The sequence below is a fragment of the Trachypithecus francoisi genome, unplaced genomic scaffold, assembly GCF_009764315.1.
Source record: "Trachypithecus francoisi isolate TF-2019V2 unplaced genomic scaffold, Tfra_2.0 Lachesis_group11, whole genome shotgun sequence".
In the NCBI taxonomy this organism is placed as follows: domain Eukaryota; kingdom Metazoa; phylum Chordata; class Mammalia; order Primates; family Cercopithecidae; genus Trachypithecus; species Trachypithecus francoisi.
In genome coordinates, this window is record NW_022681456.1 from 104461047 (window position 1) to 104486403 (window position 25357).

The 25357-nt window shown below is 38.5% G+C and overlaps 1 protein-coding gene and 1 pseudogene across 2 annotated transcripts in view; one reads left to right on the plus strand and one right to left on the minus strand.

The window, feature by feature from the left end:
* ITPR2 (inositol 1,4,5-trisphosphate receptor type 2) overlaps positions 1 to 25357 on the plus strand; it is a 493382-nt gene that overhangs the window by 22040 nt on the left and 445985 nt on the right. Inside the window, exon 2 of one of the 2 annotated variants that reach the window (XM_033222612.1) lies at positions 21817 to 21887. The exons of the other annotated variant lie outside the window; for it this stretch is intronic. Coding sequence (XP_033078503.1) covers positions 21817 to 21887 — 71 coding nt within the window. The remainder of the gene's footprint in view (positions 1 to 21816; positions 21888 to 25357) is intronic. 2 annotated transcript variants of the gene reach the window in all.
* On the minus strand, positions 9980 to 12944 carry LOC117090762 (annotated as a pseudogene).

The following is a 25357-nucleotide window of genomic DNA, read 5'->3' on the forward strand; positions in this document are numbered from 1 at the left end:
ACAAGAGAGGAGATGAGACATGAATTTAAACTTCACTGTTTGTTTAAAAAAACAGAACAGGCCAGCTGTGGTGGCTCATGCATGTAATCCCAGTATTTTGGGAGGCTGACGCAGGAGGATTGCTTATGCCCAGGAGTTTGAGACCAGTCTGGGCAGCATAGTGAGATCCTGTCTATGAAATAAATAAATGAAACCAAACAAAAAATGAAACTGGTCTAACTGTTTCTTCAAACTCCAGCAGCATTCAGGGAAGTTAAAGGGCGAAATACTAAACACAATTATGTGTCTAAGTCAAGATGTCCATCCGTGAAAGGAAATGTAACATTAAGGGAGAGAAAACATTTCCTATCACATCCTTTTTGTTCCTGTTTTTAAATCCCAAGTCCTTTAAAGAAAACTTCTGCTGCTTAGCAAGTCTTCAGGCAACACTTGGAATGCTCCTGCAGAGACTGGCCCAGCGACAGCCCTGGACTGCCAAGTTCTTGGAATGGAGACAGTCAGGGAAGAGGCTTTTGATTGGTGTGTGAAAGGAAGGGAGGCTGAATGTCTGAGCGGGGCTGTGCTGAGCAGAAGGGAAGTAGGAAAAAGGTTGGACACAGGGATAATAGTGAGTCCCCACTTTATGCCTTTTTTTTACATTTCGAACATTGAATAAAGAGGTAACTGATGAGATGTCATTTCACTGATTTAACACTGAAATATAGGACACTATGAAAAAAAGCTATAAGGATTTGGGGCAACCATTCACTGTAGGAACTATCCACAAAATTACTTTATAAGAAAACAAAAAGGAATGGGGTAGTTCTACTGGCAATACTAAATCTCCTTCCAGAGTGAACCTTTCAGTCATGTGCCCATCACAGACCCTCTTCAGACTAGACAAAAGCATGGGCAAAGTGAGATTGCAAAAGTTATTTTATTCTTTTATGATTTAGTGTAAGTCTTACTTCCCCTGGCAGGAGATGCCATCATCTTGCGTGGATGTGGCCTTTCAGTGACAAAGCCCTTAGTGTAAAATCCAGAAACAACACACAGTTGAAGAATTGTTTGTCTTCTAATGGATGTATTTTTCCATGTAATTTGTATTTATGAATGGCATTATGACTTAATATGCAAAGCTAAGAAAACTGAAAAAAGAAAAGCTGAAATCTCTATTGGAGTGTGGGACAGAGGGAGTCTATTATTAAATCTATGCTCGTTATTTATAGCATGCCCAACAAGATAAGGTAACTGTGGAGGTTTGTCTCTCTCATGATTAGGTTTGGTTGGAAATCATCAGATTGGCAAGACCCTCAAACCCTAAGAACAGCTGCTAAACTACCCACCCCCACCAAGCCCCTGAAAACCAGTTAAAAATATTTTGGGTAAGTTTTACTCAAAATATCTTTAAAGCCTGACATTATAAAAGAGAATAAGAAAGGCAGATATGGATAGAAGGTCATACCCACTTGGGGAGAACTGGTAAAATCTAACCAAAATGTCAAATGAGATTGCCTGTTCCTAGGCAGATATTTCATAGGGAAGAGTGAGGTAGTGGAGATTATGAATTAGTGAATTATTTGGGTAGGATAAAAAAATTCATTGTGTACATTTGATTACATAGTCTTCTGTTTCATTCCATAGGATAGCAGAAGGTTGAGAAAGAAGTTGTTTTGCATTGAAAAGGAATCTGCTTTTGGGAGTCTATAAGTAGGAACAGCCAGAATATAAGCCACTGAGTCACATTCTTAGGGTAAGTTTAGGAACAAAACAATTATAATGAAATTAGCTGCTGTTTAGACATCTCTGGAAGGCATTTTTTGAATACGGAAAAGCAGCAGCCCTGGTTCCTGTTTTTCCTTTTAACCAGAGAGGAATCTGATCAGTATCAGTTTAGAAGAAAACCATTTTGCAGGTGAAAGGAGATAACCCTTTCCTTTTGGGTCCAGGAAATGCAGGTATGAAACATACGCTTCAAAAGGAATAAGAAAGTAGAGACTGAGATGTTCACCACCCACTCAAATGAAGGGCAGAACACAGGTGGTTAAGGCTCCAGTTGTTAGCTGTTAGTTTTGTTTTCATAGGAAAAAGGATTATTAAAGGAGTTAATCTCATAATGTATTGTAAAGGCGTGTAGTATTTCTGTGAAATGCCTGTTAAATAGAGTGTGTTCTCTTTGAACACACCTCTGTGTTAGGGTTAAGAGATCAGAATTTCCATAATCATTTTGAGACATATTGATGCCAAGGCATGCTTATGTTCTTAGAGTTTTTCTTAATGTTTTCTGGGGTCGTAGGTGTCTTTAAGATTCTGAGAAAATTTATTGTGCAGCTTCCCATAACTATGCCTAAAAACAAGATTTTACATATATTTGAGGGTCTTCAAGATTCCCTGAAGCCTACTCCTTGGACCCAAGCTTGAGAGTACTTGTGCTAACACTCAATAATGGCTCTAACATTAAAATTTAAGTTCTAGATTTGATCTGTCGTGTATACTGCTCTATCCCCAGTGCCTAGAACAGTGCCTGGTTCATAATCAACACTCAATAAGTATTTGTTGAATGAAGAAATCAATGACAAAAGGAGCATTTTATTTTTTTAGTATGTGGCAAGTGTGGATTTTTTTGGTTACTTATATTTTATCAGTTCTTTACTAGCTGTATGACCTTCATGGCTACATTTACTTCTACTGAAAGGAACAGAAACCCACATAAGCGAAGTAGAAGCTGGTTGGTTTGCATTGCTGGGAAGTTCAAGAGAGGGATCTGGCTTTAGATACAACTGGAACCAAGGGCTCCATTGATGACACCAGGATTTTGCCTGTCTTTCTTGACTTCTCTCCTTCTTGTAGGCTTTGTTCTCTGGCACATTTTTTCCTAGCCATGGTGGGGAAGAATGGTTTCTAGGCCTACACTTTTCCTCTTGATGCTTGATCTTAGAAGGAAGTAGAACCTGTGTGGCATATCTGCCTCTGTAAAAGCACTTTGGCCCTGTTTGGGTTAAGTACTTGTTCCTTTAGATCAAGAACTGTGTCTGGGGGTAATGGGAGAGAAAGAAGCCAGCTTAGGTCTCATACCTTTCCTTGGGTGGTGAAGGAATTCTGTTGATTCTTCATGCCATGTTAAGAGTTGTACCTGGGAAAGACAAGTCTCTGAAAGGGAAAGAAAAAGACTAAACTGTAACTGATATCCGTGGCTCCTTTCATAAATAGTTTAACTTTGGATTGATATTATGGTCTTAAGATGTCAGCAGGTCCATTGAGTGTCACTTACCAAGCAGCTGGTTTTCTGGATGCTATCACTAAAGACACTTACATTCTGAAAGTAAAGACTGTCTTTCTTGCAGAATTTTTAATAATTAGGAGAATAAATACCAACATCTGTACAAAAGAAAAAAACTAGGAGAGCATTATAAGAATCTTGTAAAACCTGTTATAAAAAGAGAGCTGCTGTCTTTGGACTACAGAGGCAGTGATTTGGATTCCTCACATGTGACATTGTGTTCCAGCTTTGACTTCTCACCTGCCCTCTGATGCCTCCAGCAGGACATTGGCATGGACTGAACACATTGTACTTGGCTGGGTTCATAAGTGGAATCAGTGCAGGTTGATTTTGAGTGGGGAAGGAAATACTTTGCAATGTATGGGTATTGCCGAAATACTTTTCTATGTGTTTTATTACAGTGGAACATAGTATCAATGACCAAGATTTCAAATGACTACAATTTCAATTATTCTTTTTTTGACATATATTTCATTTAACATGGATTTTCGAATAATGCATATATATGTATATATTTATGTGTGTGTGTATATATATCTCTTCTTTTTAATTTTTTTGAGACTGAGTCTTGCTCTGTTACCCAGGCCGGAGTGCAGTGGTGCAATCTCGGCTCACTGCAACCTCCACCTGCTGGGTTCAAGTGATTCTCGGGCCTTAGCCTCCTGAATAGCTGAGATTACAGGTGCGCACCACCATGCCTGGCTGAATTTTGTATTTTTAGTAGAGACGAGGTTTCACCATGTTGGCCAGGCTGGTCTAATAGTATATATATTTTGTAAAGAGAAGAGGGATATTTTCTTTGTATAGTTATTGTGAAAGTTTGAGAATAACACCCTTAGGATGATTCAAATGCATTTAAATCTTTCACATGTATTTTGATAAATTGAGATGGTTGCAATGGGCCGGGCATGGTGGCTCATACCTGTAATCCCAGCACTTTGGGAGGCCGAGGCAAGAGGATTGCTTGAGCAAACGTGCTTGAGACCAGAGTGGGAAATGTGGTGAAACCCTGTCTCTACACAAAGACAAAAATTACCCAGGCACGGTGGCAAGTGCCTGTAGTCCCAGCTACTACCACTCAGTAGTTCCAGATCCTTGTCCTGAAATTCTTTTCATGTTTAGTAACGAAATGTGAACTTACCCAGAATATTCCCACACATTTATTCTTTTATTTCCCCTTAAGACGTAGTGAAGGGATTCAACTAGAAGGTAATGTGGTGCTTGACACACAGTGGGTGGTCAGCTATATTTGTTTAAAAAAGGATGAGTGAATGTAAATTAATATTTAACAAACAGTGTAGTGTCAGAGTAGAGGGTACTACAGTCTCTTGATTTTTTTCAAGGCTTTTCCTATGTCTTGATTTTTCCTATTAAAAATCATGTTTGAATAACATTTTCCACCAAGAAGTTGAGTCCATTCATATTTACTGAACTCAGTAAGTGAATATTCAGTGTTTACTCTGTGCCAGGCAGGGTCTAGTTTTTGGACTCTGAAGTACTTAACTGGACCATATTTATGGTCATTACTGTCTTGCCATATATAATTCCACTCCAAAATCAATACAACAGCTCTCAAAGAAAGAGCAACTGTTTGTATCTCCTCTGAAATTTCCTGCTGTGCTCCCTAGTTGGGAGATTGATAGCTTTTGAGAAACATATTTATGGACCCTCACTTTTCTTACCTGGATTGCTCTGCTGGTTTCCAAAGCGGTCTTCCCACTTCTGTCTCTTTCTTCCCCACCAGTCTATCTATTCTCAACTCAGCAGCCAGAGGGATCTTTTTAGAAATAAGTCAGATTACGTTGACCTATCTGCGCTCGCAATGCTCCTATCTCACTCAGAACGAAAACAAGAGTGTTTCCTATGACTTAGGAGGCCCTGCAAGTCTGGCCTTCCATTGCTTGATGGTTCAGATGTCCTTGCCAATCACCTCCTTCCTGGCTCCTGCCAGCCATATTGGCTTCTTTGCAGATCTTGGAACATGCTGAACATGGTCCCACTGTAGTCATTGCCCTGGAAGGCAGTTCTCCTACATGTCTCCCTTACCTTCTTTAAGTCTTTTTACCATGTTTTTTTTTTTTTTTTTTAAACGGAGTTTCGTTCTTGTTGCCCTGGCTGGAGTGCAATGGTGTGATCTTAGCTCACCACAACTTCCACCTCCTGAGTTCAAGCAATTATCCTGCCTCAGCCTACCGAGTAGCTGGGATTACAGGCGCCCGCCACCACGCCCGACTATTTTTTTTTTTTTTTTTTGTATTTTTAGTAGAGATGGGGTTTCACTATGTTGGCCAGGCTGGTCTTGAACTCCTGACTTTGTGATCCACCCACCTTGGCCTCCCAAAGTGCTGGGATTACAGGCGTGAGCCACGTGCCCAGCCAGTTTTACTGTGTTTCCTTTTTTCTATAGTGTTTATCCCTTAGCACGCTATGTAATTTATGGATTTACTATGCTTATTGCTTGTGATTTGTCTCCTCCCCACTCCCTCCTGCAAGAGTATTAGTTTTGTTTGCTCTTAGATCAATGCCTGGCACAAAGTAGCTGGTCAGTAAATATTTGCGGAATGAATGCATTTCTTTGTGAAGATATTTAAATTCATTTTTTTCTGAAGTTACTGTCTTACTGGTGAACTTCTTTCAACAATTAAGCAGTAATAAATAATGATGAAAATGGCAGTAGTCAATCATTTTTGAGTATGTACTTGGTGTCAGGTGTTGAATAAATAACATTAATAATGATGATAATGATGACTAACCTTTATTGCATATGACTTTGTACTGAACATTTTGCTTTATTAAATCAGTTAATTTTCAAATAAACCCTATGAGGTTAGTACTAGTATTATCTCAATTTTGTACTTAGGCCAGAGAAATGACTTTTCCAACATCACAGATTTAGCATGGAACAGATAACAATTGTGATATTAGACTCTTAAATAGAAAAATATATTGTTAAATTTATATTTTCCCATTTTAGTCCTATTAGGTTAGAAACCAGTATGTCTCTCTAGGAGTTTTTATTTGTGGTGATGATCACTGTCTGAAGGATTTGGACTTAGAATTAGGGGTCTCTGGCCTGGTATGGTAGTTTACACCTGCAATCCCAGCACTTTGGGAGGCTGAGGTGGGTGGATCTCTTGAGCCCAGGAGTTCAAGACCAGCCTAGGCAACATGGCAAAACCCCATCTCTACTAAAAATATGAAAATTAGCCAGGTGTGGTGGTGCATGCCTGTAGTCTCAACTAATAGGGAGGCTGAAGTGGGATGATTGGTTGAACAGGGAGGTCGAGGTTGTGGTGAGCTGAGATTGCAGCACTGCACTGCAGCCTGGGTGACAGAGTGAGACCTTGTCTCAAAATAAAAAAATAAAAAAATAAAGAAATTAGGAGTCTGTTGTATTTAGAGATAAATTCATTATCTATTATTAATTGTAAATTCTACTTTAAGAGTACTACTCTTTCTGCCTGTAGGGGTTGGAAATAATATCCAACCTATAAGCGAGGGAAATGGTTTAATTTAATACATACAGATGTAGCTCTTTTCAGCCATCGGACTTTTCTGCTTGTTTTTGTTGCCTTTTGATTTTCCCCTTGGTTGGCTCAGCTTTCAGAGGTCATGTGGGTTGCTTCATTATTTTCGGGTAAGGACTTATTGACTCCCTCCCAGAAAGAGAGGTCTCTGCACTTTAATTAAAATGCTTCAGAAGAAGATGTATCTGTCATTCTAGCCACAATTAGTCCCTTGCCAGTAACTTGATAAATCTGAGAATATTTTCTTTGTGCACAGAAATGTCTTAAAAGAGGGATTGTATGCCCATTGAGTCCATCCATACCAATTAAAGGTGTGAATTTGGAGTGACAACTGTATTTTTCTTCTAAAACCCATATTTATTCACATTTAGCCAATGTAAAATGTTGAAAGTTCTGTCTGAAGGAATTACCTGGGAATGGGAAGTCATTTTGTTTTTTAGCTTTTTCCTTTTCTGGTAGTTCTCAGAAAGATTCTAGTTTTTAGTTGACTCAGAAACAACAGTCACCTGCTTGTAACTTTCACAAGGTAACTTAAAATTATTTCTTTATTTTTTATTTATATATAATAGTTGCACATATGTTGAGAGTACATGTGATATTTTATTACTTGTGTATAATGTGTAATGATCAGATTTACACCCTCAAGTTTCTGGTAGTATGAGTCTAGTTTCTCATGCTGTAATGACTCTGGGAATTGGTCTACAGTTGCCCGATGTTTTTCTGGCCAGGGAAGTTCTCTTGCCAACTATTTCCTCCTAGGAATGTTTCTCTTTTATGTCTGATCAGTCAGGAAGTGGTAGTTTGTTCTCATGTTCATCTCTTTTTGAAGAAGGAGGCATAAAGGAACAGGGAAGAGGCAGGTCCTTAGGCTACAGAACGAATCACTGACTACATTGTAGTCTGAAGATTTCAAAGGAAAAAAATGTTTTGGTTAACTGATGTTCTGTTCTGTGTAGGAGCTCTTACTAACTGGATTATTTTCAGAGGTCTCCTCTAGCCATCCAGTTCTAGAATATGTAATTAAATGTTACTTTATGGTTTGCTGAGGGTGTGAGCCAAGGACAAACAGCTATATCATTATTACATACTTGCTTCATCTTTCCTTCCTATAATCTTTCTTTCTTTCTGCTCTATCATCACTTACCTCATTTTGTCTTTTGCAGTTTGTTTTCTTTACCTTTAAAATATCAATGGATTCATTTAACTTTTTTTTTTTTTTTTTGCACTTACTATATGCCAGTCACTGTGCTGGGTATTGAGGAGATAAAGATTACAAATATACTGTGCTGTCCCCAAGGAGCTCATTGTTTATTGGAGACATGTAGTTAGAGGTATCATACAATAAGATAACAGCTTGAACTATAATACAATAAGATAACAGCATGTTAAATATGGTGGGATCATAGGAGACCCTAAGCCTCTGGAGGGTGGGTGAGTGTGGGGGTTTTTAGTTAAATGTAAGTTCAGTGTAAGCCAAGAAAATAATAGTTTTTTAAAAGCCAAACCTGTAAATTTAGGCTATATTTTAGAAATAGAATGGAGATATGAAAACCATATGATGAAAACAGTTAAGGAAACTGGAATGTTAATATTCCATATATGCTCAAAAAGAATATATTTTCCATTTTATGTGCATCCATTAGATCAGGCTTGTTGATTACAGGTTTCAAAGCTTATATCCTTACAAATTTTATCAGTTTGCTCTATCAGTAATTAAGAAGTGTGTTGAAATCTCCCACTAAGATAGTGTATTGTTAATTTCTCCATGTAGTTTTGTAAATTATGTTTATTTTGAGGCTGTTGCATATACATTTAGAATTTGTATATCTTCTTAAAGCAGTGAAACACTTCTCATGATGTAATGGCTCTCTTTATTCTGAATAAAGCTTTTTTCTCTTTTTTTGATTTTTCTGATCTATAGATATCTATCTATCTCTGTCTATATATATATATCTATATCTATATCTATATATATATATATATCTCCTCTGCAGTTTGTTGAGAAACATTTCTAGGAGGAAATAGTTGGATATATATATTAATTTAAAGAGACAGGGTCTCACTATGTGGCCCAGGCTGGTCTTGAACTTCTGAGCTCAAATGTTCCTCCTGCCTTGGCCTTGCAAAGTGCTAGCATTACAAGCATGAGCCACCATGCCTGGCCTATTTGTCTGATATTATCACTGCTACTATACTTTTCTTTTCAAAAAATTATTTTTATATTTTTTAGAGACAGGGTCTTGCTCTGTTGCCTAGGCTGGAGTACAGTGACATGATCATAGCTCATTATAGCCTCCACTTCCCAGGCTCAAGTGATCCGCCTCAGCCTTCAAGTAGCTGAGACCACAGGTGCATGCAATACGCCAGGCTAATTTTTAAAATTTTTTGTAGAGATAGGGTCTTGCTATGTTGCCCAGGCTGATCTTGAACTCCTTGCCTCAAGTGATCCTCTCACCTCACCTTCCCAAAGCACTGGGATTATAGGCACAAGCTACCACCCCTGGCCCATACCTTCCATTGGCTAGTATTTTCCTGCTTTGTTTTGTTCTGTCCTTATATTCTAGGTATGACTCTTGTAAATAGCCTATGGCTGGATTTTTTCATCCAACTACAAAATCTAGCTTGTTTCTTAACATGAGGTATTTTTATTTTGTTAAATCCTTACAACAGTTTCATTTTGCAGATGAGAAAGCTGAGGCCCAGAGTTTAAACAATTTGTCCAAAATTATACAGTGAGTAACTGGCAAAGAGCTGGGATCTGCAGTCTAACTTCTGGCACATGTACAACCAATACCAGAGTTTATTATCTCTATTGTCCAGAGGAAAAAAACTAGGGGTATCTTAAAATCTCTTGACATCTCTAGTTAGTACCTGATAACTGAGAGAGAGGTCAGGGCCTGACAACCAATGATACAAAGACCCAGAGGGATCTATTTTAATTCTTCTTCATTTGAGTAGAGAGAGAGAGACAGGCATTCTCCAAAGCAAATCCAACCCTAGCGTGACGTCAAGGAAGGTAGCAGTAGGTGGTATGGTCAGCATCTAGGTTCCAGGCATCATGCCAATCATATCATATCTCTCATCATCCTTATGGAGGAACCAAAGCCCAGAGAGGTGAAATGATGAGGGCAGTCCTGATGCAAATTTTTCTTCTGGATCCTGTTGTTCTCCCATGCTGAAGGTTAAATGGAGGTCATTTGCCAACAAATTTTGGGGGTTGGTTCTCTCTGCCATGTTTCCAGCCAGTCCCAGGTTGGAACATTCTGGGCATAAAATATCCCTTAAGTGGCCATCCCTGATGCAATGTCCACGTCAATGCCTTGGTCAGTGGCTACGTTGCCCAACTGCATGGCAGTGGGAGACTGGGGCAGGACCTCCTGGGCCAGTGCTTGCGCCCAGTGGTAGGCGACATCACCCTCCTTGTTTTGGGCCACAGCGTGATTCACCAGCGCCAGTGCCCACTCAGTTGTCAGCCTGTGAAGATGAGTTCCTTCACCAGGGTCACCCCCAGGCAGTGTGGCAGCCTCTGAGTGCCTCCTGTCCCTGGGAGGAGCCCTCAAGCGGTCTCTCAATCAGTCCCGTGACTTTTGAGGAAGCTGCCACTTGGAGGTCGCAGGCCAGGGCAAGCTCCAGGCCTCCACCCAAGGTGAACCTGTCCATAGCCACAATGGCTATGGATGCTAACTATATATGTGTGGTAACCTTCTCATCTAGTCCTTTATATATCTTAAATGTCTTTCATATTTTCTCTATCCTTGTTGTCCTCTGCTTCGTTCCAAGTAATTATTAAAACCTTTCTTCTAATATATTAATTAGCTGTGTCTGATTTACTGTCTTCAATCCACCTGCTTATTCAATAATTATTTTTCATTCCTAGGAATTCTTTACTAAATCTATCTGGCCATATTTTTTAAGGCGATGGGGTCTTGCTATGTCGCCCAGACTCAACTCAAACTCCTGGGCTCAAGCAATTCCCCTGCCTCAACCTCCCAGGTAGCTGAGACGACAGGGTGTACCACCATGCCAAGCTATCTGACCATTTTTGATGTGTTCTTCCTCCTTGCCCTTTTTATAAAATTTATCTTCCATTTCTTCAAACATTTCATAATAGTTATTTTTTATTTTTTTAGTTGATAATTACGATGTTTGTTGTTGTTTTTGGTGACTCATGCATAGTAACTTGTTTCCTTGTCTTATTAGTAATTTAAAAAATATTTGAGTTCATATTTCTTTGAATTTAATCTGTAGTATATCAAGTATAAAATTTTTTTGGTCTTTTTTTCTGAACGGAAAGTTTTTTCTTGATCACAACTGTAAATTCTGGACAAAATATAAAAAACAACTATGTGTAGGTCACCGAGAGTGACCAAAAGCAGACAGAAACCTGGGGTGGTGGAGGTGTCTGTACTTGGAAGAAGAGAGTGAAACTAGGTGGGTTTCTGATTTTTATGGCCGTTTTTCCCTGAGAGCACCTGCAAATTGGTGTCAACCAGGTGGTGAAAACTCAGATAGGAATGACAGTGTGGTGGTGGTAAAGATCTGGACTTGAACTTGTCTAGTGAGTCACTTTTTCTAGCACCAATGATTTTCTGGCTCTTTGCAGGCGATTGAGAACTGGTAGTAGTTAAGGTCAGCTCAGCCACCACTAGATAATTGACCTCAACTGGTAGAGATGCCTGTTCATATTCTGAGAAAGGTACTTAGCAGATGCTTTGACTTTCATGAGAACTGTAATGGACAAGCTAGGACAAAATGCTTCACAAACTGACTTGCAGTAACACTGGGTTCAAAGAGGTTGAGGAGGCAGGGTCAAGAGGATAAAGAAAAGGAAGTTATTAGATGGAGAAAGAGAAACCCAGAAGAAAAAGTCATGATTATTTTTCTTTGGCTGGATTAGGACTGTAAGCTTTCAAAATATACGGGCAAATCCTCTCTGAAATCATTGTCAGATAGATGTGTTTCTCTTTGAAAGGTTGTGTGTAACTTTTTAAGTTGCTTATCCCCATAGTTTCACCAGTACTGATACTCTGAAGATAATCGCTTCACAAGACGATGGCTTCTTGCAGTGCCTTTTTTTGTTTTTTAATTATTGAGACGGAGTCTCGCTCTGTCGCCCAGGCTGGAGTGCAGTGGCAAAGCGATCTCGACTCACTGCAAGCTCTGCCTCCCGGGTTCCCGTCATTCTCCCGCCTCAGACTCCTGAGTAACTGGGACTACAGGTGTCCACCACCACGCCCAGCCAGTTTTTTGTATTTTTAGTAGAGACGGAGTTTCACCGTAGTCTTCATCTCTTGACCTCGTGATCCACCTGCCTCGGCCTCCCAAAGTGCTGGGATTACAGGCATGAGCCACTGCACCCGGCCCTGCAGTGCTTTATAAAAAGATTAATATGTCAGAAACAGCATTCTCTTTATAGTCATGTGAGACCCATATTTTAAAAAGGTAGTTAATAGTTAAATCATTTGGTCAGGGTGATAGCATTCATCAAAAAAAATTTAAATATATGGATTCATCCAGTATTTTTAGTAGTACTTCACAGTTTAGTGTTTATGCTGTAATTTATGTGTGGGTATAGGTTAATTATGTCTTTCATGGAAAAATAAGTGGGAATATTTTGAATACCTAAGAGCAAGCACAATTCTAACTCTGAGTGAAACCAGTTTTAGAAATATTGCAGCAACAAACCCATGCTTGATTGAAAAACTTCTATATGGAATTAAACATACTTTTAATATTTAAGCCAAAGTATGTGTTAGTCAAGAACATTATTGAAATTAGACATGTCTTAAAAGAGGATAGTGCTAAATTTATTTGTTTAAATTTAAAAACCATTGAAAACTACACATTTCCAATGGCAAACAAATGTGCACTTAACTCCTCTTGTCATCATAGACAGGCAAAATATGAGTGTAGCTGTGAGTGAATGTGGCATGTTGGATCTGTTTTGCATTTATAAGTTAGAAACATTTTGGCAGAAAGTTTTGCAATGACATTACTTCCTTCTTAGCATGATTTGAATTATTTATGGTCTTGTACAGGAGTGTCCATAGGACCTATCAGATGTAAGGTGGGAAACTGGACATTTGTAGAACCTTGCATTTCTTAAGTTATTCTGGATTATGAGAAAAATTAATTACCATACAAACATGAATTAACATCCTTGGGATCGACTTCTTATTTGGGCAACTTGAGTGTTGGCTAAATTAAAAAAGGTACATATTAATAATTGGCAAGATATTACATTTTAAAAATAATGTGTTCTAAGATGATGGTGAATGAATGGAACAAAACCACTTAGTGCTAGTATTTAGCTTGTAATGATAAAATAATTTGTAAGCTTCTAAAAAATAGATGCTAAACACTTAAACTTTCAAACTACAGTGTATAAATTATGATACATGTCAGAGGGCGCTAGTGAAGGATGATAAGCCAACTCTAGTCACAAAACAGGAGCAGAGAAACAAGAAACCACAGAAATACGAGAAACGTGTGGGAACACAGCTGCCCCATTTAAAAAATGCGGCACAGTGAGGTTCAGTAACTAGCATAAACACAGCTGGTCAAGGATGAGAAGTCAGGTTTTTTTCTTCTCTTCCACTGCTGCTTCTAAATGCAGGTGAAGGAGGGAGTTGAATGACGTGCCAGAGTTGTGGAGGCCTGTGGTAGATTGGTGGGGTGGAGGTACAGTTTAGGTGAGAAGCCAGAAGATGGCAGCTGAGGGAGAAATTCATGTAGTCAAGCAGAGTGAAAATCCCAGCGTTGGGGGATCAAGTTGTGATAAAGTTCTGAAAGTTCTTTTAAAGACAATTCTGCTGGGCACAGTGGCTCACGCCTATAATCCCAGCACTTTGGGAGACCGAGGTGGGCGGATCACCTGAGGTCAGGAGTTCGAGACCAGCCTGACCAATCTCTACTAAAAATACAAAAATTATCCGGGCACGGTGGCATGCGCCTGTAATCCCAGCTACTCGGGAGCCTGAGACAGGAGAGTCATGTGAACCTGGGAGACAGAGGTTGCAGTGAGCCAAGATCGCACCGTTGCACTCCAGCCTGGGCAACAAAAGCAAAACTCCATCTCAAAATAAAAATAAAAATAAAAATAAAAATAATTCCGTGATGCTTATGAACCTGGCCACATCTTAACCCCCTCTCTAGTAAAAGCTTTTAGTAATGTCAATTGTGGATGCCCCACCCTCTGTCTTTCCCCAAATTTATTTTATTTAAATGCATTTCATAGCCATTTTGTTAGAAATGGACTATATCACTTAGTGGTAAATGGATCAGATATATGTGGTAAACAAACATCAGGAAAATAATATGCTGATTTTAAAATGTATGCCAGATGGAAATAGCATTTATGGCTTCATCAGAGAAAAGATACAACTAATATTTTATCAGTTATGTGGCATTTTCTTTGTAGTTGTTGGAATAATGAGGGACTGGAGACAAAGAATTGTTTGCTTTCTTTCAGAAATCTATTTAAAAATCTGATAGCCATACATTTTATACATTAATTTTTTTTTTTTTTTTTTTTTGGAGTCTGGCTCTGTCGCCCAGGCTGGAGTGCAGTGGCCGGATCTCAGCTCACTGCAAGCTCCGCCTCCTGGCTTTACGCCATTCTCCTGCCTCAGCCTCCCGAGTAGCTGGGACTACAGGCGCCCGCCACCTCGCCTGGCTAGTTTTTTGTATTTTTTTAGTAGAGACGGGGTTTCACCGTGTTAGCCAGGATGGTCTTGATCTCCTGACCTCGTGATCCGCCCGTCTCGGCCTCCCAAAGTGCTGGGATTACATGTGGCTTGAGCCACCGCGCCTGGCCACATTAATTTTTTATACCCCGTGTGTATTCCTAAAATATATGCTGTTTAGTAGAGCCTATATATACATATATACAATGGAATTATATAACATTTATTATTTTTGGACTTGATTTTTTTAAAGCTCAACTTTATGTTTTTGAGATTTTTAGTGTCATTGCATGCAGTACAATTTTTTCATTTTTTTGGTAGTTATCTATTGTATGAAATTATTCATTTAGTCATACCTTTTTTCTTTTTTCTTTTTTAAGATGGAGTCTCAGTCTGTCACCCAGGCTGGAGGGCAGTGGTGCGATCTCAGCTCACTGCAACCTCCACCTCCCTGGTTCAAGCAATTCCCCTGTCTCTGCCTCCTGAGTAGCTGGAATTACAGGTGCAGGCCACCAAGCACAGCTAATTTTTTTTTTTTTTTGTATTTTTAGTAGAGACAGGGTTTCACCATGTTGGCCAGACTGGTTTCGAACTCCTGACCTCAGGCAATCTGCCCGCCTCAGCCTCCCAAAGTGCTGGGATTACAGGTGTGAGCTACCACGCCTGACCTAGTCATAACTTCTTTATCCATGTTACTATTGATGAATATTGTGTTTTTTTCAGTTGTTGCTATCATAAACAGTTTTGCCTCAAACACTCTTGTTCATACATGTCTTCAGATGCAAGTTTGTAAGATTTCTGTAGAGCATATATGTGTCTAGAAATACAAATGGTGAATAGAAGGGCAAGCACATGTTCAACTTTTAAATGTCACATTTTTTCCAAATTGCTTGTTCTAATTTCTACTCCCTATGGCAGTGAATGAAAATTTGCATTCATCCAAAACCTTACTAACATTTAAATTTTTTCCTACCTTACTTTTTACCAATTTGTTGGATATGTAGTAAGATTTTAATTTGACTTAAATTTTTTTCTGATTACAAATGAAGTTGAACATTTTTTCAGACTTCTAAAAGATATTAGTGTTTCGTCAGGCTTATTCATGAGTTATTTTGCATTTTTCTGTTTGGTTGTCTTTTTCTTATTGATTCTTAGGCATTCCTTATAAATTTCTGATACTAAATATTTGTAGCAAATATCTTCTAGTTTGTAACTTATATGTTAAGGGATGCCGTTAGTATTTATGACTTCTTTGTATGGATGAGAAAAAAGGCCTCTGTTGGCTGCACAGGCTGTTCTCTTGTGCAAACATTCGATTACTTCTGGGCAGATGCAGCTTGTGCCACGGTATATGGCTTCAACAGTGGAACATAGACCACATTTCAGAACTGATTTTGTGTACTGCCACCTTTTTTTTTTTTTTTTTGTGAAACAGAGTCTCACTCTGTTGCTCAAGCTGGAGTGCAGTAGCCATGATCTGGGCTCACCGCAACCTCCGCCTCCTGGGTTCAAGAGATTTTCCCACCTCAGTCTCCAGAGTAGCTGGGATTACAGGTGCGTGCCACCATACCCTGCTAAGTTTTGTATTTTTTGTAGTGACGGGGTTTCGCCATATTCACCATGCTGGTCTCGAACTCCTGACCTCAGGTGATCTGCCCACCTCAGCCTCCCAAAGTGCTGGGATTACAGGCCTGAGCCTCTGTGCCCGGATGCTACCACCTTTTTTATAATATGCTTGTTGTACAAATGCATAAGCATAGCAGTGGCCTTGTGAGTCTTCTGTCTCTTTATATTGTCCTTGGGTGGATGGAAGTCTTACTTTCAATGTAGACAAACTTATTGGTCTTTTATGTTTTGTCCTTTTTATTTAGTCTGGCTTAAATAATTTTTTCTACTCTCCTGTTCATAAATATCATCATCCATGTATTCTAAAGGTTTTATAGCTTTACTTATCACGTTTGAGACTTTAATTCATGTGGTATTAACTTTTTATGTGAAGAAGGGATTGTGTCATTTTTCCCCAAATAGACAACTAATTATCCTAACATCATTTAATAGTTCATCCTTTCCTTACCTTAATGTGTTTTGGTGTTGAGTTTCTAGATATGGCACAAATCAGGAAGGCATTATGCAAATTAATAATGTTTACAAAATACTTTAGTATACAATTGTGCTTTCTAATTTTAGATACTATAAAAATGGATTTATAGAATTATGAGATGTTAAAGCTGGAATAGACATCAATGAAAGTCAGTTAGCATTTCAGTAAAAAATATTGGAGTGTCTACTACATCTCCGTTATTGTAACATGCATGTATACTTGGAAAGCAGAGTATGTGGATATATAAGAGAATACAAGTTCAGCCTGGTAGAATAGAAGGAGGGAGCCAAGTCTTTGGTCTTGTAGATCTGTGTCCAAATCTTGGCTTTGCTCGTGAGCTGTCATCTCTACCATTATCATCTGATCTCTCTAATCTGCAAGAGAAAATATTTTCAAAATTGTTTTGAAATTAGTAATTATGTTTATAAACATATAGAGCAGTACTTGGCATGCAATTAGTGATTGATAGATTGTGGTTGTTATTTGGTTGGGAAGATAAGACTAATGTGTATGTCATACTTATATCTTGTAAACTAGAAGATACTCTAAAATTGCTATGAGATTTCAGAGAAGATTCTCCCATCAGTGGGAATATAGCTTCAATGAAGAAATGAAACTTGAAGATGTGTTCAAAGGATGGATTTCAGGTAATTTCTGTAGATTGAAGCCAGGTTGGAAGGATGGATTTCAGTTACATTTCTGGACATGGACAGCAGTAGAGTGTCTTTTTTTTTTTTTTTTTTTGAGACGGGGTCTCGCTCCATCGCTGGAGTGCAGTGGCGCCATCTCCGCTCACTGCAAGCTCTGCCTCCCAGGTTCACGCCATTCTCCTGCCTCAGCCTCCCCAGTAGCTGGGACTACAGGCACCCACCACCACGCCCGGCTAATTTTTTGTATTTTCGGTAGAGGTGGGGTTTCACCGTATTAGCCAGGATGGTCTCGATCTCCTGACCTCGTGATCCGCCCGCCTCGGCCTCCCAAAGTGCTGGGATTACAGGCGTGAGCCACCGCACCCGGCCAGTAGAGTGTCTTAAACAACAAAAACCTAGAAATCAAATAAGAAAACAATGCATTTTCTCTTGACTGTTGGCATTTGTGAAAATAGTTAATAGTATACTTTATTTTTAACAAGGTATCAGTGGACTAGAATTTAATGCATAAGCATAGCTTTTTCATGTTGATATTATACTTCTCACAGAATTTTTAAGACTCTTGTTATGTCCAGTTAAAATTCCATTCACATTTACAAAATTCATACTTATGTATAAAATCAAAGTAGCTATTAAATTTTCCTTATACTTTCGAAGATCTAATCGTTGAGTGATTTTTTTCTTGTAAGTAAATTTGAACAAATAATTTACAGTTATGACCATATGAAGAGAAAAATAGGTAGAAAAAGCAACAGGTTTTATGTTAGATGAGTTTTAGTGAAAAATTGAGAATTTTAGGCTAGTACTATAAATCACTAGTTAGTTCTAAGAAAAACAAATGTAGTCCATTAAGATGTGCACTGATGGATTGGATTGAAAGGTGCTACCTGAGATACTGTTTTTTAGAGCAGGCTCTTTTGGCCTTTTTCAGGATATGACATTTTTGATAATTTTCTGGGACATAGCTACATAGGGAATATTTCCAAATCTCTCTTCCATCTCCTATTAGTCAACCATTTATTGCTTCTAGTTATTTTATTGTTTATGTTTACTATAAAAAATAGCATCACTGATTTTAAATGTCACTTTAATCATTCATCAAGTAATTATTTAGCACCATCTATATTTTAAGCATAATGCTTAAAGATGGCCCTATAATGGTGAGTAAGACAGAAATGGGCTGACTCTCTTGGAGCTTATAATGATGTTGCATATATATATGTGTGTGTGTGTGTGTGTGTGTGTGTGTATGTATATATGAAATTATAACATTATACTGGACTGTGATACAGTCTATTGGTAGAGGATAGCCTAGAGTATTGTAGGAGTGCAGAGCAGATCCTCCTACTCCATTTAAAGAGGGTTAGAGAGCTTTTTAAAACACACAGTCCTTGTCCCCAGAAAGTTTTATTCTAATAGGTCTGGACAAAGGAAAGATTTTTTTTTGGTTATCCTTACTATTTTTAACTCCCCAAACGATTCAGCCAAATTTGGGGAACATTGATCATGAGTGGTTAAAATGGACAAAATCATGACATGGTCTAAATGAGTTAACTAGGGATGGAATAGATCAATGTTTTTCAGATGATTTTCTTCTCATGGACCAAAGGTCAGTCTTTATATTTATCCCTGTTTGGTTGTAAATTCTGGTCCTTAGGTTATAAAAGTTAACTGCCCTGCTGGTAGGTGGGAGAACCTGGCTTATCAGTGGTACACATGTAAAGGACCTGGAATTATTGTTTACTATAAACCCAATGAAAGTCAGAGGGGAACCTTAACTGCCACAGGAGTTACTAAAATTGTAGGATGCATTTCTGTAAGTTTAGTATCAGAAAGAAGGAGGTAATAGTCCTGTGTACTCTGCCCTTGCTGGGGCGCATCTAGACTCATGTGGATAGTCTCTAGGATCACAGGTGAGGGGATGCTGGCACTTGGGGTGTATGAAGGATGTTGAACTCCTGGTAAATATCCACATGGGGAAGGACTGGAGAGAAATCAGTTTGCTCATCTCAGAAAAAGAAAACTTAGTCTATACAGTTCCAGAAGAAAGAACTGGGAACAGACAGGGAGAGTTAATTGGGAAGCCAACATCATTTATTCACTGACTCATTTATTTATTTAACATATATTTATTTAGTATCTATTGCACCTCATTCTAGTAGATGCCAAGGATATAATGGTAAACAAGATGGTTTCAATCTCTGACTTCATGGAGCTTAAAATTTATTGGAAGACTCAAGACAATTAGGCAAGTAGATAGAAGAAAATGTGATAAGTACTGGGAAAGATAAGGTACTATTTCACTTCCATATAAAACACATTTCTAATATTAGTGCTGTCAGAATGATGGTAAATGGTAAATATATTGGCCTTGGAAGTATTCAAGAAGAGGCTGTTGGGGATATTGTAGAAGTTGTTCTAGGATTTTGGCATTAAAAGTCAAACAGGCTTCCAACTACCATTAAAATCCTGTTTGACTTTTAATGCCAGTGTCATATATGTCTTGTAACAGATTCAGACTCCTTGCTTCTTCCTGTCCTTTCCTTCCTTCCATTCTCTTCAAATTCAGTTCCAATTCTTTGAGTCTTCAGGATGAAATGACTGCCTTTGTGATTTTCACAGACGTTTTTGTGTAAGGAATAGGACGAATTTTTAGAACTGAAGTCATTCTTAGTTATTATGTTTTTATCTGGGCTATCAGATAATTGAGGATAGATATTAGCGTTCACATAAATACAGTGTCATCTGATTTATAGCTTCAGTTCCCATTCCTCTTGCTGGCTGGTGCACACAGGCAGGGACTCAGTGACATTCATAGGAGTCTGTGTTTTTGTGGGAATGCACAGGTACAAGGAATGAATAGAATGTCAGTGTCATTTGTAATTTTTACATTATCAAATTTTTATGTGCTCTAAATAAGATCATTTTGACCATTGTATTCGAATTCTTAACATGTCTGACCAATTAGAAAAGCCGACCTTTCCCTCACGGCCCTTTTATTTACATCTTATGTTGTAATATTCTCAGAACTTTTGGAGCCTTTCAGATTCAATGTTACAGGCTGAAGTTGGACACTGTGGAAGTTTGGGTTTGCTTTCTCTTGACCCAATGTGACTTCCTGTTTCTAATAAATCAGTTTTTAGAGACTCTTAAAAGGAATTTCTTGCATGCCTGGCAGCTCTTGTAAAACCACATTTTAGTAAACCAGTGTGAATGAAGGATTTATTAAAAAAATCAAAGAACTGTATTTCTTGACCAAATCAGCATTTTGTTTTATAGAAATTGAATCCCACAGAAAAATCTGTTGATTTAGGAAGTGTCTGCTTCCAGTAACTAGATAAACTAGGAACCAAAAGTTTCATTTTGATTAAGTCAGTCATCCTAGTTCAACTCCTGTGCTGGCATTGATGCATGCTAGTGAGTCTGGTTACTACTTCTTTTTTTTTTTTTTTTTAAACCACCAGGTTGCAATTTGGGCATCTCCCTTTAAGTGAATTCATGTACATGTAATTAATTAACGTACATTCTCACAATATTCTGGAGAAAAACCTGGGTATTCGCATCACATAACCGATGGGGAAATGAACGTTAGTGAGTCTGGTATTAACAGATGTTTCTCTTTGAGCAAGAGATTCGTGTCTCCTGGCTCTCAGTTCAGAGATTCAGCTTCTCTGTCTTGAAATTGTCCTACAAATTGTCTTCTCATAAATATTTTAATAGAGATTAAACATGTTGTTGTGGCTACAAAGGCAGTTTATTCATTTGACTTGTATTTGTTGAGCACTTGTAGTGTGTCGGGCACTCTTCTAGAAGCAGAGAATATGTGAAGACACAAGGTTCTTGATTTTATTTGTCCATTGAATGGAAACTGCCAGAAATCGTACTAGGTACTTTAAAAATACTAAGTCATTTAATCTTTCTAACAGTGCAATGAGGTAGATATTTTTATCCTTATTGTTTAGGTATAAAGAAGGAGGCCTGAAGCCACCTAGCTAGGAAGTGGCCAAGCCAGAGATTGAATGCAGGCCAGGAAGGCATAACCACCTACTCTATGGGCACTCCAGAAGCCTGATCTCATAAGCTTACACATTCCCTGTAAAGCATACATACACGCAGGAAAAAAAAAAAAAAAAAGGGCAGGAAAATAAAAACTGTGGGTAATCTGACCACTCTTAATATTTTGCTGTGTTCCATTTCTTATATATGTATGTGTAGAAGTGCGTGTGTGTGTGTTTAAGCATACATATATCTTATTGATTGGGTACCACTACATTCACAACATACTGTAAATATTTTGCAGGCCAGTGCATTTTGTTTAATGTAGTTTTAAACAGCTCTACAGTGTTCCATGTCATGAGTTATCTAACTAGTTTCCTACTACTTAACAATGTTTCCTATGTTTCAGTTTCATAAACCAGGCTTTAATTAATATCTCTACAACCAAATCTTTTTACAGACCCATGATTGTTAAAAAATTACTTAGTGAAGAAAGGTATTAAAACTTTTGGTAAATATTTATGCAATATCCATGTGCAGTCTACGATTTATGAAAATGACAAGGATGTTAACAATGTAAACATGCTTTTCCTTCTAGGTTAGTGGATGACAGATGTGTGGTGCACCCAGAGGCTGGGGACCTTGCCAACCCTCCCAAGAAGTTCAGAGGTAAGAAATACATATATTTTTTTTATTGTATGAGCTAAGAGGGAGGATTATTTTTGTGTCTCAAAGTAAGTAATGTTAAAACTTTATTCAATGTGAAACTTTCAGATATAAATATATTCACTGAAAATTCTTTCAACAATTTTTCCATTGTTTTTCTTTTACATATTGAGGGATTTGCAATGAAAGAATAGTTTTAATTTTTGTTTTGCCAGACAATGGTCTATCTGTTAAAAGGAAATCTTGGTAATTAACTGTGAAAGGCTACTTGTCAAGCCAGTAAATGCAGCTGAACAGTATTTATTTATATACTTCTCTGACAGTTATAAATGTTATAGTGTTTCATTGTTAGCTTTTTAATTTATCTTTGTAAACTCTCCAGGAGTGTGGCAATGATGTGTTAGCTTACTTTTTAAAATAGCAGTTTTGATGGTGTGTAATAACTGACAATTGTCTTAGAACCCCTAAGTATAATTTTAGAAATAGCTTGATAATTTCCTCAAATGAGAAATTGATCCTAGTAAGAGATTGATTGTAACTCAACTCTTACAAAAGGAGGATTAATGGAATCTATAATCACAGAAAGCTAAAACTAGTCATTAAAAGCTTGCCCAAATCAATTTCATAATTGATACATACTTATAATAATGAAAATAATTTTAAAACAGCATTTATTTTGAACAATGTATAACCATTCTTTCTCATAATGGTAAAAAACGGCCTTAATAAAGGATTAAAAACTGGAGAGAGACGGAGGGATTCTCAGAGCCACCGGCCCAAGTGAAGATTGCTGCTTACTGCAATGGAAAAGGGAGACAATTAGCATTGGGTTAATGTTTACCATCTTTTACTCTCTGGGTTTACACTATCTCTTATGGGAATATTTTATTTATTTCATTTTCTCTAGACTGAGATCCTTGCAGAGAAACTGACGTGCACAAAAAATGTCCTTTGAGGTAAATTGGTCACTTTATAAGAGATCCAGATTTCTCCCCAAGTAGAGAAATTTGCGTAAGACAGAATGTGGAAGACAAACTACCCATTGGAAACACCTGCAAAACCACTCAGTAGGGATACTCTCCTAAACCTGGGCAAGTGAGGTCTTCCTGCAGTAAACAGTTTCCACTGAGGATGGACTTAGAATGAAGCTACCTTGAGGGTGACATGTAGGAACAACCTGCCAGAGACAATGCAGGAAGTGTGTGTGAAATGACCCAAAAGATAAGAGGGTAGAGAAACCCTAATGGAAGGACAGATAGTGTGAATAAAGGTAGATTCTGAAAAGAATGAGCTAGCACATTGTGTAAAGATGAGGAGAGAATTAGGGCTCTGGAGGAGAGGTGTGAGGAAACTACCCAGAATGTAGCACAGAGAGATACAAAGAAGGAAAATTTGGATGAGTCATGAAAAGCTTGGAGGACAGGCTGAGAAGTTCCCACAGTATCTAACTGAATTGTAGAAGAAAAGACTAGGGAGACTGGGATAGAGGCCATATGTGAAGGAATGTGGGTGAGAACTTGCTAAACTGAGGAAAAACACTCTTCCCCAGGTGGAAGAGGCACACTGAGTTCAGCGCAGTGATGGTAAATACAACCACATCTACCGCTAGACACTCTTTGGTGAACTGTAGGGTATTAAAGACAAAGAAAAACTCTAAAAGCAAACTGGGACAACAAATCTGTATTTGTAGCAGGAAAAAGCATGAGGTTCAGGTTTTGACTGTACTGCTTGCTGGCTGTGTCATCTTAAGTAGGTCACCTGCCTGCTTTGAGCCTCAGAGGAACTCTGTCATTGGCTAATGGGAGTAGAAGTGGTTAATAACAAGAACAATGACTACCACACAAGGTTTTGTGAGCCCTGAAATATTTCCAGAGAATAAATATAAAAGCATTTTAAGTCATTATACAAATGGGCCCGGCACGGTGGCTCACACCTGTAATCTCAGCACTTTGGGAGGCCGAGGTGGGTGGATCGCCTGAGGTGGGGAGCTCGAGACCAGCCTGATCAACATGGAAAAACCCTGTCTCTGCTAAAAATGCAAAATTAGCTGGGCGTGGTGGCTCATGCCTGTAATCCCAGCTACTCAGGAGGCTGAGGCAGGAGAATCACTTGAACCTGGGAGGCAGAGGTTGCAGTGAGCTGAGATCGCGCCACTGCACTCCAGCCTGGGCAACAAAAGCGAAACTCCATCTCAAAAATAAATAAATAAATAAGTGAATAAAAAAAGGATAGTTACCTTATGATAGAAAGGCATAATGTATTTCTATTAAGCATATTTGACTCAACCCTTGCATTATTGCCTCTCCAAGAGCAGGATTTTATTTACTTCTTTTTGTGTTTTCCAGGCATAGTGCTCTGCCCATAGTCTGTATCCCCCAAAATAGCCATTAGGTGCTTTTCGATGAGACACCCAAACTTTTTCTGGGATCATGTGATAAAACTTGGTTTCCAGAGGTGCCCACATTTCACAGGCATGAGCCTGGGCAGCCTTGCTCCTCTGTTGGTCAGGGAGAATTAATCTTTCAAAGATAAACATTTACGCTTCATGGGTGCCTTTCTTCTTTTCCTCTTTCAATCCACAGTGAAGTGAATTGTTTTAAATTTGCAAAGATTATTTTAGAGTGTTTAAGGGAACCTGGGGTAACAGCTCTGTACCCACTAGGTAATTATATGCAGATACTTGGTCTCATATTATTCACTGGGCACTGGTTCAGAGCATGAATCACTTTTTCAGACACTCCATCCTTCTGGTGAAAGGCTGGCTTTTCCTGTAATCCAGTCATTGAGGTCATTATCCTTGCTGGTTTACTCTCATTTTCTACCTCCAATGTTAGATTAAACCATTTATCTTACTACACTCATCATTGGAAAAGGAGGGTTCTTTCCTATTGGGAACTCAGGGTTCTCTCTTATCTTAAAGCCCCAGCCTTTCTTCCATGATGCATTGTTTATGCAGCTGGTTTCTCAAAGAATTCCCTGAACTGGGCTTGCCTCTGCCCTGGACTTCTTAACAGTAAGGAGCAGACAGTGCCTGACCAAATGCCTCATCCTTTTGCATAGCTTGTCTTTATGGCTCTTGCCTTAGGCCATTCTCTGCATGAATATATTTCCCCCATTTTTTTTTTTTTGGCTTTAAAAGCCATTGCTGTTTCATAGATTTGCCTCCCAGAATCACCATCCTAGCATTTCCAGACTCCCCTGCCAAGTTTCCTGAGCACCCTCCCTTATTGTTACTTTTTAGATAAGGTGAAGAAACAATAGCATATCAACAGTTCAGCTGTACCTCAGTTCCTCTTGCCTCAGCCAGACACATGATATTCTCAAATTCATTTTAAAAGATTTTTGTTTTTCATACTCATGCTATAATTTCTTCAAGCGAATCATAACATTTTAGAGCCAGTAGGCAATTAAAAGTAAATCTAGTAAAACTCCAATTTTTTTGACTGTGGCAACCAAGTTCCACAGTGAAATGT